This window comes from Oncorhynchus kisutch, linkage group LG14 (genome assembly GCF_002021735.2).
Source record: "Oncorhynchus kisutch isolate 150728-3 linkage group LG14, Okis_V2, whole genome shotgun sequence".
Classification (NCBI taxonomy): domain Eukaryota; kingdom Metazoa; phylum Chordata; class Actinopteri; order Salmoniformes; family Salmonidae; genus Oncorhynchus; species Oncorhynchus kisutch.
Genome location: NC_034187.2, coordinates 41,390,441 through 41,406,884, shown reverse-complemented (window position 1 = coordinate 41,406,884; position 16,444 = coordinate 41,390,441). Strand labels below are relative to the sequence as shown.

Here is a 16,444-nt window from a genome sequence, read left to right as displayed (position 1 = left end):
TGGAAAGTGCCATGCCTCAGCAATTGAACATTATTGGATGTGTATAAATACCACTCACACAAGTTTAGACACACCTACTCATTCCAGGGTTTCTTTATTTTGACTATTTTCCACATTGTAGAATAATAGTGAAGACATCAACTATGAAATAACACATGGAATCTTTTTAACAAATCCAAATATATTTTATATTCTTCAAAGTAGCCATCCTTTGCCTTATCTTTGCACACTCCCACACTTAAAAGTTACTTTGTGGAATTTTTCTTTCTTTCGTAACGCGTTTGAGCCAATCAGTTCTGTTGTGACAAGGTAGGGGTGGTAGACAGAAGATTATTTGGTAAAAGACCAAGTCCGAATTATGTCAAGAACAGCTCAAATGAGCAAAGAGAAACAGTCCATCATTACTTTAGGACATGAAGGTCAGTCAATATGGAAAATGTAAAGAACTTTTAAAAAGTTTCTTCAAGTGAATCTGATAAAACTGGCTCTCATGAGGACTGCCACAGGAAAGGAAGACCCAGAGTTACCTCTGCTGCAGAGGATAAGTTCATTAGAGTTACCAGGCTCAGAAATTGCAGCCCAAATAAATGCTTCACAGAGGTCAAGTAACAAGACACATCTCAACATCAACTGTTCAGAGGAGACTGTGTGAATCAGGCCTTCATGGCCAAATTGCTGCAAAGGAACCACTACTAAAAGGACACCAATAAGACGAAGAGACTTGCTTGGGCCAAGAAACACAAGCAATGGACATTAGACTGGTGGAAATCTGTCCTTTGGTCTGATGAGTGCAAATTTGAGATTTTTGTTTCCAACCGCCATGTCTTTGTGAGACGCAGAGTAGGTGAACGGATGGTTTCCGCATGTGTGGTTCCCACTGTGAAAAATAGAAGTGGTGTTACTGTGTGGGGGTGCTTTGTTGGCAACCCTGATTTATTTAGAATTCAAGGCACACTTAACCAGCATGGCTACCACAGCATATCCTGCAGCGATACACCATCCCATCTGGTTTTTGCTTAGTGGGACTATCATTTGTTTTTCAACAGGACAAGGACCCAAAATACACCTTCAGGCTGTGTTAGGGCTATTTGACCAAGAAGGAGTGTGATGGAGTGCTGCATCAGACGACCTGGCCTCCACAATCATCCAACCTCAACCCAATTGAGATGGTTTGGGATGAGTTGGACCGCAGAGTGAAGGAAAAGCAGCCAACAAGTGTGCAGCGCCTCCCGGGTGGCGCAATGGTCTAAGGCACTGCATCGTGCCACCAGAGATTCTGGGTTTGAGCCCAGGCTTTGTCGCAGCCGGCCGCGACCGGGATGCCCATGGGGCTGTGCACAATTGGCCCAGCGTCGTCCGGGTTAGGGAGTGTTTGGCCTTCGGGGATATCCTTGTCTCATCGCGTACTAGCGACTCCTGTGTCGGGCCGGGCGCAGTACACGCTGACCAGGTCGGCAGGTGTACGGTGTTTCACCCGACACATTGGTGCGGCTGGCTTCCGGGTTGGATGTGCATTGTGTCAAGAAGTTGTTGGGTTGTGTCTATGCGGGAGTTGCAGCGATGAGACAAGATTGTAACTACTACCAATTGGATACCACGAAATTGAGGAGAAAAAAGGGTTTTAAGAAAACTTTAAAAAGTGCTCAGCATATGGGGGAACTCCTTCAAGACTGTTGGGAAAGCATTCCTCATGAAGCTTGGTTGAGAGAATGCGAAGATTTTGCTGGCATCTAGCAATGGGTGGCTACTGAAGAATCTAAAATATATATGTTTATTTTTTTAACACTTTTTGGTTACTACATGATTCCATGTTTTATTTCAGTTTTGATGTCTTCACTATTATTCTACAATAACACAAATAAAGGAAAACCCTTGAATGAGTAGGTGTGTCAAAACCTCTGACTGGTACTGCATTTAACCTTCTGAGAGATGGACCATAAAAATAATAGGCTAAAATCCTTAATCACCATCAACTTACACTTTGATGTCATATTCCTTCCAGCTCTTCTCCAACTGTTTCTTCAGCTCCTAAAGAAGATGAAAAAGATGGTTATGACCAGCTTTCCATCTGCTCCAGACATATCAAATAAACATGGCCTCTAGTCTACTGTATATCATCTAAACTGTGGACATTCACAGGACACTGCACAGGAGGCCTCAGTCACTCCCTTTAGAACTCTTCAACAAAGGGGTTTTACAATAATATCTACTGCCGGTGAAGGATTCATTATGTTGGGCCAGGGAATTTCCTGACCATGTGACCTGACCAGGTAAAACTCCAGGTCGTAATAGTCTAAGCCTATATAAAACAGTGGCCCAGTTTCTCCCGGTGGAGTCACATGGTCAGGAAAAACTGTTTTTATTTTATTTATGGTACAGATAAGACTGACATATTGAATGAAGAATTGCTCATCCGATGGGATGCAACAGTTTTAAAAAGCTGTCACTAATTTGTGACACCCAACACAATATGGGTGTTGGTCATAAAATGGCACGAGGCAGTAGTAAGTACACAGAGCGGATGTTTTGCAGGGTTGTGGTTTACTCTTAGACGAGGTGCATCTCTCGCTGACTTTACAGACACAGACTGTGGGGAGGCAGGAGAGTTCGGTAGATCTAAATCGCAGGGTGGCAAAATTCCAGAAACTTTCTCAAAATTCCCAATTGGAAGATTCCTGGAATAAGGAGGGGATATGCAAGAGATTCAGGGAACCCTACCAACCGGGCTTTCTGGAAAACCAAGGCAATATTGTGAAAGTTACTGGAATCTTATAAACCCTAGTTACTCACCAGTCTGCTGTCTCTGAGCTCACTCTTCAGGATGTTCTCCAGGGGGAAGGAGATGATGTTGTTCAGGTTCTGGACCTGGAAGACAGAAACAAAATGAGTCACATAGCTACACAGACACCCATTTTTGATTTACAATGATGAAATAACAAATAGCTGTATTGGTTCCTTTGGGTCATATGTTGTTCTAGTTTTTTTATTGAGTCACATTTTCAAGGGATGGGATGGCTCCGGGTGCACCACAGCAACCAAATCAAATGAGACTCAGACGGAATAAGTGTATTGCATACTGTGTTCTGGTTACTTATGCCGAGATCCTTCCCGTCGTGCATCGAATTGGACTACAGATTAACGGTGCACATGTTAGGACAGCCACAACAGATGAATGTCCGAAAACATACACCGTACAGATAAAAGTTGTCGTAAAGTCAGTCAGTCCGGTCCTCCTCCACCTCTGCTCTTTACAGGCCGATACATGCTACACCGCCACCTGAACACTAACCCAGGAACAAGGACGTGTCCTAAAATGTACACCATACACATGAAAGCTCTGCTCTTTAAGGGGTTGAAACATAACATAAACACCACCACCCAGGAAGGACATGGCGCCCTGCAATCCCCTCCCTCACTCTTATAATGGTGCAGACTTGGCTTGGGACCAACGCAGGGTTTATTCCTGTTCTCACACACACACACACACACACACACACACACACACAACTTCCTACCCCATCCACTTCTGGCATCATAGTACCTCTATAGAGTAGAGAGTATTACTTTATTAATTCCAATTTGGGAAACTGTTTTATCCACAGTATGCATCAATGACTTACAAGGGCAGGACACACAACAATGACCAACACGCAATAAAAAAAGAAAAGTAAAAAGATGCATATTAATAAGACAAGGGCAACTGCACCATAGTATCCCTAAAATAGAGCGATTCAAAATGCCGTTTTCTACTCGGCCGGAAAAGAAGCAACATTGTTTTAATAGGAAGACCTCAAAACAGTTTATCAATTTTAGAGGAGGTCTGTATCCATTTAAGCTCTTCTTGCAAAACTACATTGAACAAAATACAAAGGCAACATGTGAAGTGTTGGTCCCATGTTTCATGAGCTGAAATAAGACATCAATGTTGTGCACAAATATATTTACATCCATGTTAGTGAGCATTTCTCCTTTGCCAAGGTAATCCAGCCACCACGTGTGGCATATCAAGAAGCCGATTAAACAGCGTGATCATAACACAGGTGCACCTTGTGCTGGGGACAAAATGCCACAAAAAATGTGCAGTTTTGTCACAACACAATGCCACAGATGTCTCAAGTTGAGGGATCGTGCAATTGGCTTGCTTAACTACAGGAATGTCCACCAGAGCTGTTGCCAGATAATTTAATGTTAATTTCTCTACCATAAGCTGCAGCCAACGTTTTAGAGAATTTGGCATTTCGTCCAACTGCCTTCGCAACCACATGTAACGACCCCCCACAAGCCCAAGACCACATCCGGCTTCTTCACCTGCGGGATCGTCTGAGATCAGCCACCCAGACAGCTGATGAAACTGTGGGTTTGCACAACCATAGAATTTCTGTCAAACCGTCTCAGGGAAGCTTATCTGCGTGCTCGTTGTCCTCACCAGGGTCTTGACCTGACTGCAGTTCGGCATCGTAACTGACTTCAAATGGGCAAATGCTCAACTTCTATGGCCACTGGCACGCTGAAGTGTGCTCTTCACGGATCAATACCGGTTTCAACTAGCAGACAGTGTTTATGACATTGTGTGGGCAAGCGGTTTGCTGATGTCAATGTATGCCCCATGGTGGCGAGGTTATGGTATGGGCAGGCATACGCTACGGACAATGAACACAATTGTATTTTATCAAATCGCAATTTGAATACACAGAAATACTGTGACAAGATCCTGAGGCCCATGGGACGTTAATTAAACAGGTGCCCTGACTCTGTGGTCACTAAAGAGCCCATGGCATCGTAATCGTAGGAGTGTTAACCCCCTGCTGTCTGTGCTAAATTCCCATTCTGGCCTTCATATCATCCCCAGCTTACAATTGGCTCATTCACCCCCCGTCCCCTGTAACTATTTCCAAGGTTGTTGCTCTAAATGAGAAGGTTCTCAGTCAACATACCTGGTAAAACACGGGACAAATAAAATAAGAATATGACCGTAACTCGTTGCAGTTATGTTCCTGTTCAGTGTAATACATGCCGATGGCACGCAAATGGAGAATCAAAACATCTGACCCATTTTGTAGATCCTACTGATTAACTGACTGCTCAGTGTAGGGTGGCAAAATTCCAGGAACCTTCCCCAAAATGCCCAGGTTTTCTAGAAATCCCAGTTGGAAGGAGGAAATCTGGAAACCTCCAACCAGACTTTTAGCAAAATATGGGACTTTTGTAAAGGTTCCCAGAATTTTGCAACCCTAGTTCAGTGCAAAAACATCTCCTGTACTGAAGCAGGTCTGTAGGTAAATAAAAAAGACAACCATTTCCCCCTTCTGAGTTCACACTTGGGTTCACCTTGAGAAATTGATGCAAACTTTAACTTTTTAAAAGTTGTCTTTGTTTTGATTTCCTTCCGAGAATTGAAGAAATGGAAAGAAGGCCCTGTGTTCTGTGTAACAGTGAAACAACCCTCCTCAGAGCACGCACTCAGACACACAGCCCCCCCCCACCCAGTTTACTGTTAAAGCCCCTAAATCAAGCAGTGGTAGTGTTTTAGATTAGTTTCCTCAGTTTCCTCTAGCACTTCCTCAAGGTCCTGAGGGGGACTTTGACAGCTGGGGGGGGGGGGGGGGGGGGGGGGAGAAGGGAGTGGAAAAGACAACTCCTCCTAACACACGAAGGTCTGGGATGAATTAACATGACTATCAGTAGGGGGGGTTCCAGTTCTCGGAGGGGGGGGGGGGGGGGGGGGGGGGAGGTGCTCTCCTGCAGCTGTTGTATCCCACCCAACACAATGCATGCACACACAACTCACTCCTTCAAGCATACTGCTGCGACAAGAATGGGGTCTTTCCTCATCCCTCTCCCTCAACAGGGGCCCTTTGACCCTCCAGCTGTAACCACACTGCAACTCATTCATAAATAACCCCTCGGACCACGCACGAGCGCGGGCACACGATTAATGAGCTCATGGCTTGGCTAAGTCACAGCTTAGTGATGGAGGGAGGACCACTCAGCACTATTCATGTGTAGAGCTGCAGACATGAAGTCCTATATGTTGTGTGATGGAGAAGATTTACATCAGAAATAGATTGAGTTCACATAACCAGACAATGACAGATTAGGATTATTCTACACAAGAGTGTACAAAACACCTCTTCTTTCCATGACAGACTGACCAGGTGAATCCAGGTGAGTGCTAAGATCCCTTATTGATGTCACCTGTTAAATCCACTTCAAAATCAGTGTTGATGAAGGGGAGGAGACAGGTTAAAAGAAGGAGTTTTAAACTGTGAGACATTGATTGTGTATGAATTGCCATTCAGAGGGTGAATGGGCAAAACAAAATGTTTAAGTGCCTTTGAACAGGGTATGGTAGCGGATGCCAGATGCACCAGTTTGGCTGTGTCAAGAACTACAACGCTGATTGGCTTTTCACGCTCAACAGTTTGTGTGTATCAAGAACAGTCCACACACACAAAGGAGTCAACATGGGCCAGCATCCGTGTGGAACGCTTTTTTTTTTTAGGTCATTGGCGCTCAACTTCAAATGTTTATGATCTGACTGAATACTGCAATGGTGTTAGCAACAGCCTATTGTCACCTCTAGAACGTCACCCAGGGGTGTACTCACTAGGAACCAAACCATAGAAATGGTGAGATACATACCCGAATTTGTCCAATAGAAACTCCCGTTTTCGTTGTAACATGTTTTCCGTTTGGAATAATAGTTTTGCAACAGTGGCCAACTAATGAATACAGCCCAACTTTACCACATCTGTTCTGTCACCACCCACATCCAATAAAATACAAAATGTCTCTTCTCAAAAGCACCGTTTCCTTTTAACTATACACTCCTCTTCCCCCTCTCAACACCATTAACACCTATCACTCCAAACTCTGCAGCCATTGCCCCTCCCCCAGATACAAAAAGGTTTTTCCCGTTTTTACCTCTCCCTACCCTACACACCTCACTCATTTCCTACCACTTCTCAAAGTTTCTCTCATCTGTTTCCAAAGTGCGTTACCTCTCCCAGACTCTAACCCCCATCCCCTAAAAATGTTTCCCCTCGATCACTCAAAACTCTTGACGTCTTGCACCTATTTCTTCTCTCCTCCACCTCCCAAAAGTCTTCCCTCAAACGTGCACCCTATCCCTCCCAAAGTCTCCCCCCTACTCTCACCAGGTTCTTGAAGAGTGCGGTGACCTCCCTGGTGAAGACAGCCAGGTTCAGGAACCCAGTGGACACCTCGTTGTTGTCCTGGGTCAGGTGACTGTTCCCCAGGTTCTCCAGCACGTCGATGTACTGCTCCTTGTTCTCTGCGTGACCTAGAACCACAAACACACACTTAATTGTTGTTTCCATCCTATGCTGCCTTTTGAGTCATTCCATGTCATTTTAGCAAGCCATGACACCCACCATCTCAGATTGTTCTGAAATCTTTTCGTTCCATCGCTGCAACTCCCGTACGGACTCAGGAGAGGCGAAGGTCAAGAGCCGTACCTTCCACCGAAACACAACCCTGCCAAGCCACACTGCTTCTTGACACAATGCACGCTTAAACCGGAAGCCAGCCGCACCAATGTGTCAGAGGAAACACCGTAAACCTGCCGGCCGTGTCAGCGTGCAAGCGCCCAGCCCGCCGAAGTTGCTAGCGTGCAATGGGATAAGGACATCCCGGCCGGCCAAACCCTTCCCGAGTGGCGCAGCGGTCTAAGGCACTGCTGCTCAGTGCTAGAGATGTCACTACAGACCCTGGTTCGATTCCAGGCTGCATCACAACCGGCCGTGATTGGGAGTCCCATAGGACGGCGCACAATTGGCCCATCGTCAACCGGGTTAGGGTTTGGCCGGTGTCGGCCGTCATTGTAAATAAGAACTTGTTCTTAACTGACTCGCCTAGTTAAATAAATGGTTCAATAAATTTAAAATAAATAATACAATTCGAACAACGCTGGGCAATTGTGCATTGCCTCATGGGTCTACTGGTTGCGACACAGCCCAGTATCGCACCAGGATCTTTGGTAACGCAGCTAGCACTGCGATGCAGAGCCTTACAGACCACTGCGCCACTCGGGAGGCCCTGAAACTTTATTTTGTTGAAATGTAATTAAGCTAATTGATTGCACCCAAATTGACCCTGTTAATTTTATAAGATTCACATAATATTTAACATTTCATTAAGTCATTAGGATTCCAGTAAAATCGTCAACACTCTACAGCAATCCCACCCCAACAACCAGGATGCAGTATCGGTTCTCTATTTTTGACAAGTTGTATGGAGCTGCAGCTTGGAGTATTGCTTCTTCAACTCTAATGCATTAACTGTGAATCTGGATGTTTTTTCCCCCCGTTCAGAGAAATTAGACATTGCATTATTTACCATAAATACATTTTATCCATTTTGCTGGTCTCCGTTTATTAAAATGGATCACAATATTTTCTTTGCAATTTTGGGTAGAAAACAAATAGCTTTTGCTCATGATGAAAGTAAATTGTGTTCAAGCCAGTCCTCCATAAAAGCAATATCCTTCTCTTAGCAACCTAATGCTTCAACCCAAATCACCTTAAAATAGTCCAACAAAGTCCAGCAGTTCTTTGAGAGGGCTATCCGTATGGTGCAATTTTCATTTAAAGATTTTTCTACAAGCCCAAAAAACTTTGATGGAGAAATGGGCCAGTGACTAAAATGTAACAATTCTAATAAAATACAATTATGAACCACTGCAATCCAGTCGTATGTTTTACAATACAATTTATTTATTTTTATGGTTAAGTTTGTCTAGTCAGCTATCAAGGCCTGAATTCCAACCAGGCTTGCAGGGCACCTCCAGGGTGCACCCATTGATTGATTAGAAGCTCTCACTCGGATATATTAACATTTCTCTACTAGTCAAACTAAAACTGGAGAAAAATCCCCCCCCCCCCATGGCAAAATTGCACCACATTTTTCAAGAAAAAGCCACATTTCCTTTGGGTCACACGGCAAAATATGTAGAATTCCAGGAAATGTACATTTCTCTACACCGTCAAAAGGTTTAAGAATCCCTGATCTAACTAATCCATACCCTTTTTTAAGGGAATATAAACCACAGATGGGCCATTTCCTGGACACTAATTAAAGGCCTTTGCAGACTATGATATTAGCCGTCAAATGCCACGATATTACTGCCCAAGACAAAATTTCCACGTCGTAGGCAACATCTTAGGTCGTAAATGATTGCCAGACGTCTTGGCTCATGCAATGTGACAGGGTCTAGGTCTGCTGCTACGTATGGTCATAGGCTCTGACAAAGTTCTGTCAGTGTCAGATTTTCTTTGCCTTTATCGTATAGAGTGGCTGGTGTTACAAGCCGACCCGGTAACTGACCAATAGGAACGTGGCTGGCACGGAGTAATGCACACAATTATATGATTATTGTGACTAGCCAGATTAATACAATAGGTTAGATTTAAATATGTACATGCTGTGTAAGAACAATTTCCTTATATCTTGTTTAGGCTACATACATCAAATCAGGCTGATGGGATTATGATAAATGCACAAAATCGGCAATTAAAATTAAACGTTCTACCTAAGCCACCATGTTATTTTGGGGAAGCCTATTTAATTCTAAGTTCAGGCATATAAAAAAAAAAGATATGGAAAAAAGTTTTTGCCGAGCTCACTTCACTCACACATAAGCATCTGTGCTGACACATGCACAGATCGAATACACCGCTGCACAGACGTAGCCTGTGTCAGTTGACGTAGCCTGTGTCAGTTGACGTAGCCTGTGTCAGTTGACGTAGCCTGTGTCAGTTGACGTAGCCTGTGTCAGTTGACGTAGCCTGTGTCAGTTGACGTAGCCTGTGTCAGTTGACGTAGCCTGTGTCAGTTGACGTAGCCTCTTAAGCCAAACGCAGAATGTCACTACAGAACTGAAGTAAATCCTACAATCTGGCCAGGTTGATATCAAGATAAAAAAATTTGGTAACACTGTGACAATCATAAAAAAGACAATGCGACATACAATCTGCAAAGACCTCAAGCCTAAGAGAAGGACAAACTGAATTTATTTTAAAATGGAGGACTGGTTTGAATTGTAAGGATGACCATGCAAATGATTTTCTTCAGGAGCAAAAGACCAGCAAAATAGATAAAAGGGTGAGGTGGCAGTAGCAGGAACAGACCCGGACGACGTTGGGCCAAATGTGCGCCGCCTTACGGGACTCCCAATCACGCCTCGATTTGAACCAGGTACTGCAGTGACGCCTCTTGCACCGAGATGGCGTCTTACTTAGGCCACTGCGCCACTCGGGAGCCAAGGGTGGCTACTTTGAAGAACCTAAAATATATATGTTGATTTGTTTAACACTTTGTTACGACATGATACAATATGTGTTATTTCATAGTTGATGTCTTCACTATTAGTCTATAATGTATAAAATAGTCTAAATAAATAAAAACCCTTGAATGAGTAGGTGTCCAAACTTTTGACTGGTACTGTATATTATTTAGTATGTGTGAGAAATTAGTTTTGATTTAGAAATGGGCCATTATCATGCACCTGTTGGACCAGGGACAGGGGCAGGATACGGAATCTGTATGCCCTTGAATAGCGAATGGAGGACATTTTTCCCACAGTTAATTTTCATATCAGCCAGGTAGGCTTCTATGGTTGTAAAGTGACGCAATGTGCTTAATATTTTGGAAAGTTGAAAAATAAATAGTATGCCTAACCTATAAAAAGCTGATGAGACCCTTCTTTTTTATAGAGGCCATTTAAAAAAATAAAACGACTTTCTTACGCAATAACATAGCATATAGAAATGTTGCGCAACATGGGCTTATAGGAACACATACTTCATTCCATGCATCAACAAGCTATGAGGAGCAGTCTCTCGCTGTGCAATAGGGGATCTTATTCCGAATAAACTCTGAATACCAGGGCTCTCATGAAGTGTTTGATTTGATTTTCAATTTTATTTGCATTGATGTCAGAGTGATTAGAGGGACACGAGCTGAAAAAAACGTGCCGACAGAGGGCTGCCTCACTTCTAGCTCTTAAGAAACTTTGCTGTATTTAAAAAAAAATGTATTTTATATATATATATATATATATATATATATATATATATATATCTTACATTGTTCGCCCACAAAATGTTGTGTGTTATTACATGCAGTCGTGGGGGAACGATTGGATATCAGAGCGGCGGTAACGCACCAGCACTACGACTTTCCTGAAGCGAATCCTTTGTTTGCACCCCCCAGGGTGATTGAACTGATTCCAGAAGCCGACCAAAAACAACTGCGGAGGAGGAGAGGTACTCGGAGTGGTCTTCTAGTCCGACTTAGGAGGCGCGCAAACCACCCACCGCTTCCGAGTATATTACTCGCAAATGTTCAGTCTCTGGAAAACAAAGTTGACGAGCTCAGGGCGAAGGCCTCTTTCCAGCAAGACATCAGGGATTATTATAACATACTGTTTCACGTAAACATGGCTCTCTCGTGATATACTGTCTGAGTCGGTCCAGCCAATAACGTTCTCAGTTCATCGCGCAGACAGGAATACATCTCTCTCCGGCAAGGGTGGGGGTGTATGTTTCATGATTAACGACTCATGGTGTAATTGTAACATACAGGAATTCAAGTCCTTTTGTTCACCTGACCTAGAATTTGTACCCACTGTGACTATTAAAACCTAACTTAACCAGAAACCGTGGATAGATGGCAGCATTCGCGCAAAACTGAAAGTGCGAACCACCTCATTTAACCATGGCAAGGTGACTGGGAATATTGCAGAATACAAACAATGTAGTCATTCCCTCCGCAAGGCAATCAAACAGGCAAAATGTCAGTAGAGACAAAGTGGAGTCGCAATTCAATGGCTCAGACACGAGGCGTTTGTAGCAGACAACCACAGACTACAAAAGGAAAACCCGCCAGATCGTGGACACCAACATCTTGCTTCCGGATAAGCTAAACACCTTCTTAACCCGCTTTGAGGATAACAAAGTGCCACCGACACAGCCCACGACCAAGGGAATGCGGGCTCTCCTTCGCCGTGGCTTGCGTGAGTAAGCCATTTAAGCGTGTTAACCCTCGCAAGGCTGCCAGCTCTGACAGAATCCCTATACACATCCTCAGAGCATTGCCTAGTTAAATAAAGGTTAAATAAAAAAAATTAAGTAAAATGCACAGACCAGCTAGCTGGTGTGCTTACGGACATATTCAATCTCTCCCTATCCCAGTCCGCTGTCCCCACATGCTTCAAGATGGCCCCCACTGTTTCTGTACCCAAGAAAGCAAAGGTAACTGAACTAAATTACTATCGCCCCGTAACACTCACTTCTGTCATGAAGTGCTTGGAGAGACTAGTCAAGGATTACGTCACCTTACCGGTCACCCTAGACCCACTTAAATTTGCTTACCGTCCCAATGGATCCACAGATGATGCAATCGCCATCACACTGCCCTATCCCATCTGGACAAGAGGAATTCCTATGTAAGAATTATGTTAATTGACAACAGCTCAGCAAGTTCATTATTAAGCTCGAGGCCCTGGGTCTGAACACCGCCCTGCGCAATTGGGTCGTGGACTTCCAGACAGGCCTCCCCAAGTGGTGAAGGTAGGAAACATCACCTCCACTTTGCAGATCCTTAACACTGGAGCCCCACAAGGGTGCATGCTCAGCCCCCTCCTGTACTCCCTGTTCACCCATGGCCGAGCACACCTCCAACTTAAGTTTGCAGACGACAACAGTAGTGGGCTTGATTACCAGCAATGACGAGACAGCCATCAGGGAGGAGGGGATGGCTCTGGGAGTGTGGTGCCAGGAAAATAACCTCTCACTCAAACAAAGGTGATCGTGGACTTCAGAAAACAGCAGAGGGACCACCCCCCTATCCACGTCAACGGGACCGCAGTGGAGAAGAGGAATATCAAGTTCCTCACCTGATATCACAGGAAGGCCAAAAAGATCAAAGGACAACAACCACCCAAGCCACTGCCTGTTCACCCACTATCATCCAGAAGGCTAGGTCAGTACAGGTGCATCAAAGCTGGGATGGAGAGACTGAAAAACAGCTTCTATCTCAAGGCCATCTGACCGTTAAATAGCCATCACTAGCACATTAGAGGCTGCTGCCTATATACAGACTTGAAATCACCAGCCACGAATTAATGGAACACTAGTCACTTTAATAATGTTTACATATCTTGCATTCCTCATCTCATATGTTTATACCGTATTCTATATCTTAGTCTACGCCTGACATTGCTTGTCCATACATTTATATATTCGTAATTCAATTCCTGTACTTAGATATGTGTGTATTGGGTACATGTGAAATTGTTAGATATTACTGCACTGTCGGAGCTAGAAAGACAAGCATTTTGCCACACCCGCAATAACATCTGCTGAACATGCGTATGTGACCAATAAAATGTTACTAGAGCACTGAGTACCAGGCCATTATCGATTAGCCGTTAGCAAGTTTGGAAGGCTACTAACCATCCACAGCATCAGAGCACAGTTTTGGAGGAGCCTAGTTACCGTGACTCAATGGTCACGTGGAATGTGACTGCGATCAACTCATTACTGCCGGTGTGGCGGTAAGGTCACCGTAACAGCCCTAGTCAGGACACTAATTCTACACTAAGCAAAAGGACCAAAGTGAGAGAACGGAGTGGAAAAGCTTGGAGTTGGAAAGTCTGATTATTTATAACTGCGTCTGTTTAGTCTTCAGGGTCACTTCGTCCAGTGTAGGGTCTAACCTAACCCAGTGGTGCCAGGGCTCATAAAGAGATGTTATTAGGTCATGACCCAAAGGAAAGTGACCACATATGCCCTTTCATACTACGGAGCGAAGCACAGCTATACTAGCTGCTGGAACAGTATTGATCAAAGCCAGCATAGTGTAGTTTGACAGCACAATAGTCTGAAATGGGTAATAGAAAACGTGTGCATGGGCGTTTGTGTCCCTGTGTGTGTGAGCCAATAACAAACATCTAACAAGCAACAGAATGCTGACTAATGTCCCTGGGGAAGATAATTAATGAGCTTTAAAACTCCAGCAAACCCATCTCTTCCCAACATACACAAACCACTGCATCCTGGCAAGAGCTGAGAGGAATAGGCCATTCTTGGTGGATGGGGTAAAGGGGGGGGGGGGGGAGAGGAAAAATAGATAGGAGAGAAAAAAGGAATGGAAAGAGGATGGAGAGTCCGCCTAACCAACCACAAACTCAGCAAAAAAAGAAACGTCCCTTTTTCAGAACCCTGTCTTTCAAAGAATTTGTAAAAATCCAAATAACTTCACAGATCCTCATTGTCAAGGGTTTAAACACCATGTCCCATGCTTGTTCAATGAACCATAAACAATTAATGAACATGCACCTGTGGAACGGTTGTTAACTTCTTTGGGGTACCCCCCCTTCTCAATTTCCACCTAAAGACATACCCTAATCTGTAGCTCAGCCTGTAGCCTGTAGCTCAGGCCCAGAAGCAAGGATATGCATATTCTTGGTATCATTTGAAAGGAAACACTGAATTCTGTGGAAATGTGAATTGAATGTAGGAGAATATAACAATAGATCTGGTAGAAGAAAATACAAGGAAATAAACATAAATTTTCTGTTTTGTATTGTTGCTGCATCATCTTTCAAATGACCAAGAACAGCCAAACATACAGATAGGATGCTGTGGATGATTTGAATGAAGAACATAAGATGGCAACAATAGCTGAGCAAGGTTTTAGTCAGACAACTTAAAAAATGAGCAAGCTACATGACATTGAGCATGAAGTCACCCAGGTGTCCCACACAAATGCAACCAAAATGTACCCGTGGCCGAATTGGTACAGTGATACATGTTGAAGGAAAGAACTATATACAAAATACATAAATGCTATTCTAACACACCCCAATATATATATATATATATATATATATATATAAAAACAAACAAAAACAAAAAAACAAGGGTTACTATTTACTCGGTCTCGCTTTCTCTATCAATCCTCTATAATTTGGGTTAAATCTGTATACCTAGACTGTTTTTAGCTTTTCCTGATTTATTCGCCATAATTTAAAATATATAAACTTGTTGAAAAGGCTATTGACTATGTACTGCTATGCGTAACACTTGTGGCTCCGTCAAGTAGGATTTGCAATGGCGAATTAACCCCTCTTACGCCAGTGCTCACGACAAAGGCTGGTCTTCGAACGTATAACCATTACATATTGCCGTTTACCTCAGCTCATTGGCTATCTTCCAAGCTAGATTTCAAGATGATCCGTGGTCATTGGGCCAAAATACAGTCAATCAATGATAGACCGGTCCAACCATTGGTGCGCAATGAGGTCATTGATTGGGGTCTTCAAATCGGTTTGTTTCGGTCAATACGTCCCAGGAAAAGAACCATCACGTATGGTTGTGTTAGTAACAACCAGAGGATTGTAATGTTTATCCAGTCATTGTTGTTTTCATTTGTTTAGTGTGTGTAATTACCACGAACGCGTTGTCCAAAGTTAAATGAGACGGAAATCACGACACAAGCAGTTTACAAAGGTTTCGTGTTAGGCTATAAAAAGATATGTTATCAAACAAAACGAACATTCACTGTGTAGTTAGGACAGTTGGCATTGCCACCAGAGGAAGATCTTCAAAGGTAAGCTATTTATTTTGTTATTTCTGACTTGTGTGACACTAATGCTTGGTTGGAAAATGCTAGCAATACTTGTGTGTGGGGGGAGCTGTCCTCAGGAAATCGCATCGTTTGCTTTCGCAGTAAAGCCTTTTTGAAATCTGACACAGCGGCTGGATTAATAAGATGTTCATCTTTTAAATGATGTAAGATATATGTATTTACATATATGTTTACTATAACAAATGGTGTATTTAGAATGTTAGTGCTCTGCAGTTTCACCGGATGTTTGTGCTGGTGGGACGTTAGCGTCTCACCTACGCTAGAGGTTAAGGCACTAACAGCATACATACAGTAGGCAATTAATGTCACAGTTGTTGAAAACTTAGGACATGAAGAAAGGCCTTCGACTGACTGAAAAAAAAACACCAAAAGAAAGATGCCCAGGGTCCCTGCTCATCTGCGTGAACGTGCCTTAGGCATGCTGCACGGAGGCAAGAGGACTGCAGATGTGGCCAGGGCAATAAATTGCAATGTCCGTACTGTGAGGCGCCTAAGACAGCGCTACAGGGAGACAGGACGGACAGGTGATCATCCTCGTAGTGGCAGACCAAGTATAACAACACCTGCACAGGATTGGCACATCCGAACATCACACCTGCAGGATGGCAACAACAGCTGCCAGAGTTACACCAGGAACACACCAGGAACGCACAATCCCTCCATCAGCGCTCAGACTGTCCGCAATAGCCCGGATCTCATTCCTATTGAGCAAGTCTGGGACCTGTTGGATCGGAGGGTGAGGGCTAGGGTCATTCCCCCCCAGAAATGTCTG

The 16,444-nt window shown here is 43.8% G+C and overlaps 1 protein-coding gene across 3 annotated transcripts in view; it reads right to left on the bottom strand.

Annotated features, from left to right (window-relative positions):
* The window catches only part of asap3 (ArfGAP with SH3 domain, ankyrin repeat and PH domain 3), a 49,206-nt gene that overhangs the window by 25,745 nt on the left and 7,017 nt on the right, over positions 1–16,444 (bottom strand). For all 3 annotated transcript variants that reach the window (XR_004202796.1, XM_020470363.2, XM_031788418.1), the window contains exons 3-5: positions 7,158–7,303; positions 2,791–2,865; positions 1,979–2,028 (exon numbers count right to left, since the gene is read on the bottom strand). Coding sequence is in view for 2 of the 3 variants with exons in the window: in XM_020470363.2 (XP_020325952.1) it covers positions 1,979–2,028; positions 2,791–2,865; positions 7,158–7,303 (271 nt within the window). In the remaining variant the exon portion in view is untranslated. The remainder of the gene's footprint in view (positions 1–1,978; positions 2,029–2,790; positions 2,866–7,157; positions 7,304–16,444) is intronic.